The sequence below is a fragment of the Sardina pilchardus genome, chromosome 9, assembly GCF_963854185.1.
Source record: "Sardina pilchardus chromosome 9, fSarPil1.1, whole genome shotgun sequence".
In the NCBI taxonomy this organism is placed as follows: Eukaryota; Metazoa; Chordata; class Actinopteri; order Clupeiformes; family Clupeidae; genus Sardina; species Sardina pilchardus.
In genome coordinates, this window is record NC_085002.1 from 14975531 (window position 1) to 14985530 (window position 10000).

General features: G+C 45.2%; 1 protein-coding gene across 5 annotated transcripts in view; it reads left to right on the forward strand.

Moving 5' to 3' along the window:
• Positions 1-10000, forward strand: part of LOC134092255 (chemokine-like protein TAFA-1) — a 125022-nt gene that overhangs the window by 93830 nt on the left and 21192 nt on the right. For all 5 annotated transcript variants that reach the window (XR_009940184.1, XR_009940183.1, XR_009940185.1 and 2 more), the window contains exon 3: positions 6797-6937. Coding sequence is in view for 2 of the 5 variants with exons in the window: in XM_062545057.1 (XP_062401041.1) it covers positions 6797-6937 (141 nt within the window). In the remaining 3 variants the exon portion in view is untranslated. The remainder of the gene's footprint in view (positions 1-6796; positions 6938-10000) is intronic.

The window sequence follows — 10000 nt, forward strand, 5'->3', positions numbered from 1 at the left end:
GGGGGAAAAAACATGGGTGCACCTGGGGGCAATGAGAGACTATTATTTGCTCATTTCAACACGGTTCAAACAAAATGAAGCTTCTACCTGGAAATCATAGCCTCTGTCAGAGTGAAATTTGTTTGCGTGTTTGTTTGTCTTCCCCCCTGTTTCAATATTTCACCAAAGAGGTGAGACGTAGCATGATTATATCCCGCTCCTTCCGATGAGGTGATGGCATACAGCGGGCTCGTGTTCCTCTCACACCTGGATCTTGCCAAAGTGTCTCAGAGAAGACATGAATAAAACAGATCCAGCACAATGGCAGACTAGACGAGACCATGAGAACCACCTGAATTACTCAGGGACATTAATTATTGTTTGCTCGGAGCTGATTGCATGGATTTGCTGTTGGTCACAACCTCTCGTTCATTGTCATTCACCAGACAGGGTGTTTTTTTTTCACCGTATCCAGATCCATGTCAGCTCGGGAAAAACAAAAGACGGCTCAGAGCAACAAAAAACTTTTTTTTCATCCAGACAAAGAAAAGGCTGGGTTCACTCAATGTATTCGCCATTACCTAAAGCATTACACTCAAACTCACACTCATCACTGTCAGGGAAAAAAGCCCAGAGAAGTGCCTTTCCTCTGCTTCTCCATCTCTAATCTTTCACAGCAATCAGCTTGAGATGCTGAAGGGATTCTATACGGGCTCATGAGCATGAAAGTGAAACTGTACACCAGATCCGGGCCTGACCTCCCTGGGGACACGAAGGAAAATCCCAAAAGCTGGGCAGACACTGCGCCGTTTTAACCCCCGATCCATGTCTTTAATGCGCAACCTATAGAATCAACAAGCTATAGAATTGGGGCAGAATTACCATGGGATTTGTTGCAGACTTTGAGCAGGCTTGCAACGCCCAATTAGCAGACATAGCCATAAATGCTTCAGCTCCAGACAACATTTCTGGCATGTCAGAGTTACTTCATGCATGACTCATGCAGTGTGAGCAGTTCTGACCTGCAGTGTGAGCGCGCCAATCACATCCAGTGCACTGTGTGGTGCTTTGTTGGACGTGACAGGAAAAGATAGTGCAGTGTTTCGTCTGGCTTAAGGGGCCTTCGTACCTGACCCGTGAGCCATGTAAAACAGTAACCATTACCACGCTGTCACACCTGACATCCTCTACAAAAGTTTGCTCCATCCGTGACTGAGAGACATCATGTAGTCCTAGTCACCTTGTAATAAGGTTATGGGCCCCGTTGAGAAGTGCTATCGTACCCGTGGATTGTCTAGCCTGGTCCCCCCACAGAGGTTGTTGCTGGAAAGCACAACTTTAATTTCCTGCTCGCACATGATGCAGTTATCTTTTCCGAGCTGCAGTTTACGAACAGTGATGCCCGTTAGCATTTATCATAACATGACGAATGGTCAAATTTTAATTTCACTCTCATCAGTCACAAAGTCACAGAACATATTACAGTATGTAGCCCTGGAAGTGTCTGACAAGCAAGCAAGACAGACAAATCCAAACAGACCCAAACCTGAACTACCCAGATAGGTTAACAAATAAGACAGTTTAGAGAGCAATGCACTCCAAGCGGGCACAGTTAGTTAACATAACTGCTACTTGACGTTAAACCTGGAGAGAAGAGAACATAAATTCACCTGATTGCTTCTTCCACAACTCTCTTTCCTGAGCCGACCGATATCTGTGCTTTATTGTCCCATCTCAACTGTAGGCACCGACATTCACTTTGACATGAGGGGGAGGCAGGTCCTTGTGTAATTTGTTGGGACTTCGCTGCTTGCGTCGTGAGGGTGAGGGATCAACCGGCTCGGCTCCGCGCTCTTGGGAGTAGGTGTGAAGGGCAGCTATAGTTTGGACAGCTCCTGTATTGTGTGTTGTTTGTAACTGTTTGGGTGCACAATGGATGTTTTGTCAGCCGTTTCCTTGGCGCTGCAGACAAGATCTGAACACTTGTGCAACTGCGTGTGTGTGTGTGTGTGTGTGTGTGTGTGTGTGTGTCTGTGTGTGTGTGTCTGTGTGTGTCTGTGTAACACCTGAGACAGAGAAAGACATAAAAAAAGAAGGAGACCATCTCACCATCTGTCCATCTGACAGAGAAAGTACCTTTGCACCAATTACTGTATGCAAAAGCCCTTCCTCTACTAAAAAAACACACAATGCAGAACAAACCTTGCCCGCATCATAAATGGCCCGTTCGTACCTAAGCGGCCTCCTCCTGGGGAAACAGATGCACAGCCCTTCCCGTCGCTATCACTCTCTGCCTAATACAGCAGTCTCTCATTAGTGCCATTTTAATTGGCCCTTGGCCTAACCCGAAAACAATGAGGCATTGATTTCCTTAAGCATAATCGCCTCGTCCAATAAGCCAGTGACCTTACTCGCTCCGCTCACCGCGCCGAGCGGAGGAGAAAAATGACCGGGGCCAGCGAGGATTGTACACTGTCCACCTCCTCCTAAGTGAGATGCAATCCGGGAGATCCGCCTACTCCCTCCCGCCTTCACGCGCGGGCGGCGCGTTCCGCAGACATGCGAAGGAGCCACGAGCGAGCGGTCTGCACGGTCCAGCTCTTTACACCGCGTACATATGCTCGGTCCAGCCCTCCTGCAAATGCACCCATCGCATAAATAAACACTTACAAACCGAGACAGGTAATGATCCCGTAATTACCTGGAGGCGACGGAAAAGAGATGCCCAGAATGAGGTTTGAGGTGTAACCGGGCGCCGTAATTATGCCGCCAAGTGGCTGTTTGTCCTCCAAGCAGCTCTCCATTACGGCTTGGATCATAGTGGGGAAGGGGCCATTACTGCAGAGCCCATTCTGAGCACAGATGGTTCTGGAACGTGATGGTTTAATGTCACCCCCCACCCCCTCCCCCATACACCCACACATACACACACACACACACACACACACACACACACACACACACACACACACACATACACACACACATACAGACAGCTTGATGGCTGGACAAAGTGGTGCTTACCTGACCTTACAGTTTACACACCCGAGCACACACACACTCACACACACACACATACTCATGGACATACAGACTCACACAATAACAACCATGCACACACACACACACACACACACACACACACACCTGGCTTCTGCTGCTGCAGTGCCAAGCACCTTAGCCAGCTCATTACCTGCTAGCCGACTCTCTGCAGGAGCCCCACAGAGAAATCGATTCCAAAAGTATAGATCCCCCTCCACAGGGTCTCAGCAGTGCGAGCTTGTGCAGTCCGTTCCTTCAGGCAACACCAGGCATGTGGGTTTGCATGTGGAAAAAGTGCACTCATATGCAAAAATAAACATTTAAGTAGTTGCGCAACTGACTTCATGTCAGCAGGAAACTTTTCTGATCTATTGTATTGATATGAATCTGAGGTTGATTTGTAATGTTTGTTGGTTGCATAACTGATCGGTAAAAATACAAAAGAATAGAAAAGAAAATGTATGTTTTTACACTAAGTATCTCTGATGCCACTAAATGAGTGTGTTTAGGCTTACATGAATAGACCTCTGAAGTTCGCCTACAAAAAGGATCCAAAGCTGCCATCTTTGCCCATGTAAGGAGATCCGGGAGGTAATTGAAGCTAACTGCCTATGGCAAGTTGCATTGTAAGTTAGCTCTGGGGTAGCGAAGATCAAAGTGTGCCATCTTTACCTACCGAAGATCACAGTATGCACTTGAAGGCAGAGGACAAAAGTTTGTAGCGCAAAACGTCTGCATTTCCAATTTCTTCGTCCCCGTGAGAGTTTAACAGGTGCGATAATTCAAAATCCCCATGTTATTTTCCCATAGAAAAAATCTTGAGATACCGGATCTCCTTATTTGGGCAAAGATGGTGGCTTTTTTGTAGGCGAACTTCAGAGGTCTATAGAGGGGAGACGTTCAGGCATGTTCCTAATCTGGCCCAAGGTTGGTGCCAATTAATGCCTCCATGTTAGGCCCCAGCACACACACACACACACACACACACACACACACACACACTCAGAGGTCCATGACAGCCTAGAACACACAGTTCATGTTTACGCGTGTGTGTGTGGGTGGGAAGGGGAAGTGGGTGTTGCAGGTCAGCTCACTCTGTTCCTCATGGTGATTGGTACAGTAAGAACAGTAAAAACTGTAAAAACGAGCAGGGTGTGAATGGCTGTTGGCTGTGTGTGTGTGTGTATGTGTGTGTGTGTGCGCACGTGTGTGTGTTTTCTACTTAAGGTGAGCCCAAGGTTACAAGGCGTGGTAAAATACAAATGACCTCTTGACATTAAGGCAAGAGGAGGTGTAAGGTTTTGCGTCAAGGCTGCACACACACACGGCTAGTTGCCGTGGGAGCAGCAAGATGCTGGTGGTGGTAAGAAAAAATGAAAGCTGAGGTGAAAAGAGAACATTGCAGCCATGGCAGTTTGAAAGCAGGTCCCGGAGGATTTCCCCCTTCCTCGCACTTTTACGGTTTGAGGTCAGCGTCGGGTCTCGATAGATCAATGCCTAACCTTTTAAAGGGCGACAGTAATATGGCAAGAGAGGTGGTTAAACACGGCCGTGGGTTTCACTTTTAATCAGCGGCACAGCTGCCCGGGCTGTGGAGCGAATGTGTCGGATGTTGATCGAAATTCGAGGGGAAAAGTGTTACCAAACCTGTCTGGCTGACTGAGAGTGCAGTTCATTTGGCCGGACACAGCACTTTGCAGCTGTTTGGCAAGCAGCCTTGATAATGTCCAGATTTTTTTTCTTTCGCATTTTGGTCTTTTTTCCGCCCACACATTTTCATTCTCTTTGACAACAACAAAACAATAACAACAACAAGAAAGAAAGAAAGAAGGAAAGAAAGAAAGGCAGACATGGCCATGAAAATGTCCAAAAGGCCTGTGAGCGTTCCATTGCCTCATGCAGCTTACTCAACATGTGAAGGTCTTGCTCTCACTCTCTCTCTATCTCTCTCTCCCTCTCTCTCTCTCTCTCTCTATCTCTCTCTCTCTCTCTGCCCCCGTCTCTCCTTTCTCCCTCTCCTCAGTGTCCTCGGACGAGCTCCGGTTTAATTGTTGGACGGCGGCGCGCGCGGGGCGATAGCTGTCACGGGAAGATAAAGAGTTCTTCCCTGGGCGTCTGGAAGGGGAGCGCCGCTGATTGAGGGCCCCTCTCCAGCAGCCCCCGCTGGCTGCATTAGCCGGCCGCTTTATAATTGTGCGAAAGGGGCACTTCCAGTGGCTGCTCCATTACTCACAGGCTCCGGCCACGGCTCTGGCAGCCTCCTGCCCTCCCAGTCGCCCCCCCATCCCACCTCACGGATCTCGGAGTTAAATCCTCCTCCGGTAAAGGAGCGAGAGGGAGAGGGAGAGGGAGAGGGAGGGAGGGAGAGAAGGAGAGGAACAGGAAGGAAGGTGGTGTGAGAAGAAGAGAAAGTGTGTGTGTGTGTGTGTGTGTTGGGGGGGATTCCCTGAGCAGTGGCTCCATCGCCAGTGATCCCTTAGGTTCTTGCTATTGTTCTAGTGTCATATTAGCTGCTGTAGGGGGAGTGTCTGTGTATCTGAGATCATAAGCTATGTTCAGACTGTGTGTGTGTGTGTGTGTGTGTGTGTGTGTGTGTGTTCCTCTTTGCTTTTAATCTCTTCCAACACAGCTGTACATTCTACTGGACAAAGCGTATGCTATCACTTTCCTTTGCTCTTCATTGTTTTGAATTTCAATAGACTGAAGAAAACTGGTAACTGAGTCACCCTGTCTCCTGTCCTCCATTCCCAGAGTCCAAAGCTCTCCCCTCTCAATGGCAGTGGAAACACACACACACACACACACACACACACACACACACACAAGCACACATGCACACATACAAAAATTCATGTACACATACACACACACACACACACACACACACACACACACACACACACACATACACTTTCTATACACATACACATAGACAAACACATGCACGCATACAAACACACACACACACACACACACACACACACACACACACACACACACACACACTTTCTGTACACATACACATAGACAAACACATGCACTCATACACACACACACACCCACACGGCATGCAGGTGCTCCAGAGAGCGAATTGAGCGCAGCAGCATCGGGTCTCCCTCCATTTCCCCAGCATCAAGGCCCCAATTTGCATGGAAACCTCCGGAAAAAAAACACCCCTCTCATTTAGATAAGATAATCAGCACGCTTCAAGGGCAATTTGCAACACATCATGAAGCTGCGTACATGGTAATTACACAGAGGGCCCTTATAGAGGCTGTGCGTGAAATGGGCCCCTTATTTGCTCCTCGACGGGGGACTTAATGTTGCTCCATACACCGTATAGCGGTGCGATAATAGATCATCGGGCCAGATGGGTTAATCAAATTAAGGCTTCGCTTGTGAGTCTTTCCTAACGCAAATATTTATCTCAATTACCATATAGCCTGACAATTGAGGATTTACTGTACAAGGTTCAATATTCACATTGGGAGGACGACTGCATTGCCAGTGGAAGGAAGTGCATTTGGAAAATCAATCTGAAGGGGTATTTTCAGTGAAATTAGAGGGATGGTGAAATTGGATGCACAGTATTTTGACAACACCAGCTGCCAGTAATTTCCAAACAGCTGCCTGTGATTCTCTTACTTTTCCGGGTGCACCACATGTACCAGATGCGCTTCATGCCTTTGACCTAATTAATATTGCCCATTTTCTGAACCTAACTTCTCTCTGTCTCTCTGTCTGTCTGTCTGTATCTCTCTGGTTCTCTCTGCAGAGGGAGGTACGTGCGAAGTCATCGCGGCCCACCGGTGCTGTAATAAGAACCGCATCGAAGAAAGGTCCCAGACGGTCAAGTGCTCCTGTCTGCCGGGGAAAGTGGCGGGGACGACACGCAACAAGCCCTCGTGTGTAGATGGTGAGCTTGACTCTCTCCGCCCACACTCCAATCCAAACATCACCCCGGGCATGTGTTGTTCCAAATTACACACAGATCAAGTATATCGTGACATCCAGCGCAAATAATAATGGTTGAAAATAGACTGCGACATGAATAGAGAAATTATGTATCACATTTTGAGCCCGTCAGACAAGGCCACAGTCTTGATGAATGCGTTAATGTAACATAATTGTTATATAACTACTCTATGAGATGATATATGTATGTTTAAACCTACATACGGTTTGTGTGTTACAGTAATCCAATATTAACGTTATCTGTGCATAAATAGCCAGTGTAGTGATTAGCATAAGCCAAGCCTTTGTGAATGTGAGGTGCTGTGAATAACATGTATTCTAATGACGACTCAGATGTGACGCAGCAGAGTGTTAAAGAACAGAAAGCCCCCCTTTCGTAATCTTTTGCGTCCTTGTGACTTAAGCAGGCCATTAATTATGAATACAAAGAGGTCTGAAATTGCCCTCTTTCTTTCTTTTTAAATGGCTGTAAGGCATTGCAATAGACGCACAGATGAAATGAAAGCAGTTTCTTTTCTCTTCAGTGTGAAGGAGCTCTTTGTGTCATCTATAGGCTATCAGGTGCAGGTTATCAGCACAAAGGGTTAAAATGAGTCAGGGAATTGGAACAACCTGAAAACTGGATGGCATACTGACTTACAGTTGGGAGAATGGCACCCCTGGCATTGCCACTGCGTGCATGAAACATCTGATATTGCACTGAGTAACTCTGCAGGAGCATGCCCACTTTTGTCACATGTCGATGCGCCCGATACCCCTTTAACAGATGCAAGATTCAAGAAGATTCCTCTATATATAATTTTTATGGGCCACATGAAAAAACTTTTGTCTCACACATCCACCAGTTTAGGATTTCAGTGCCAACTAAGACTAAATATGCACTAATAAATAATTAGAGCATTTGTAACAAGCTGTAACAATTTAATAAAATAAATAAATATTCCAAAATATTTTTAAATTAAAATATCTCTAAAGGAACAGACCGTGATATGCAATACTTAATTATCAGGTTTAGCAGTTTGTTTGCTGTGGGAAAGAAGTTTAAATTTAGCATAATGTGTCTTCATGCGAGGCAGTCCAATAGACCAATAGACATTGAAAAATAATGCTAAAGGCCCAGTACCCAGTACCCATTGAAAATTGACACCTAGGATTAAATACCAATATCACACCAACTTGGTTGTGTCTTGTTAAGTGTCAATCACACCATCATGTTCCCTGCATCCAGTGTGACAGCAAGTCAGCTGTGATGGTCTCAAACCCCAGTGCCATATTTTACAGTAATTTACAGTCATTCTAGTGACATTCAGTGTTTTGTGTTTTCTTTAAGGCAAACTATTAATATGGCATCACAGTGTCCTGTACAAGGTGACCTCTTCCAGGGAGAACAAAAATACTGTGATATGTCTAAAACATGAGGAGAGCCCTGAAGTTTGCTGTGAGGAAAACATCTCCTATGAAAGATTCATAAAACGTGAAGCACTGTGCTGTATCTCCCCAGGGTTCTGGAGTGACCAGACATGACATTAGCTAGCTAACACTGCCTATGCAGCCTGTCCAACATTTTCCTTGCTGAATCTCTACTGTTTCCTTCAGCTTAGCCTAACACTTTTGTCCCAGAGCTTTCTTGGAGCCAAGTCACAACGGTTGTCAAGTTTCAGACTTGGTGTTCTATAAATACAGAGTTCAGGCACACTGTGCTCGGGAGTTGAGCTATCCATCACATCAAGAAACACTGATGCGAAGTGATAAAAAAAAAGTTCACACTCCACGCTTCCAAGCACAAGTATTTCACATTGAGAGGGTAAAAAAAAAACTCCTTTACCTGCTGCTGTATCGATTAAACTGAAAGCACTTGTTATGTAAGGAGAAAGAAATGACAGTTGTCACCAGCTCAGAGGGCTTCGATATTCAAAGTCCATCAAGAAGAGGAGAGAGAGAGAAGAAATGACAAATATCCCCCCTTTCCATCAACACTGATTGCCCCCAAGTCTAGCATGAGTCAGTCTAAGAGGAAGCTGTTGTCAGCACGTGTTAACTGAAGCGCACACTCTAAAATGTGCTAATATCCATACTTGTCTCCTCCATAAAAGAGTGAAAAAGAACTAGAAGAACTAGACTAAATTAGAAGTCAGAATTTGTACAATTTCAAAATAAGCAAACCTGTCTCACTACAGACCCTTTCATAAATAAACATTCCTCAGGCATTTCCGGTGGCACAGAAAACAACATTGAGCTAATGGTAACTTGGGGACAAACAAAAATGTTTTAAAGTCAACATTTTGGAGAGCATTCTTAGGTCTGGTTAACCCAGTAATCATGGTCTGGTTAATCCAATTAAATATCTGCATTGATTTTGAATGTTCCAACCAGAAACCCTATAGGAACCAAATTGAAAGGGTCTATGCAGTTCTGTGGACTGTGAGCGACCAGACCAGACCTATTGTAAAAAAAGGACAGTTAATGTTGTAGCCGACTTTCATACAGTATCTCCAGAGGCCAGGCCAGAGTGACATAAGTAAGTGTTAATGAACGACATGGCATTTCGTTCGAGGTGGTAAAACAGCCCCAACAACACAGCACAGGGCTGTTACACCTCGTAAGTGTATTTCTTTCTGTGAGCCGAATGGGGTGGCGTCTAAAACGTCTTGTTTGTAGAATTACCTCTTTTCATAACAATGTTAATACACATTCTAAAGAACGCAGGACAAAGGGAAATTTAACCAACCAGTGGAATAATGTTTGAACTGTTTGAACTCATGTGCCTTTTTGAGGTGTAGATAATCAACTGAATCTCGATCTACGATCTACTTAACAATCCTAACAACACATAGATATATAAATTACAGATTGATTTCCAAACATTACCTTGCACCTCTATTCATATATTTTGTAAAGAAATGTTATAATTATATTAAATAATTATATTAATTAGTGAGATTAATTACAAAACATCAATCTATATTCACATCCGCATTGTTATTAACATTAATCACAGTAATTA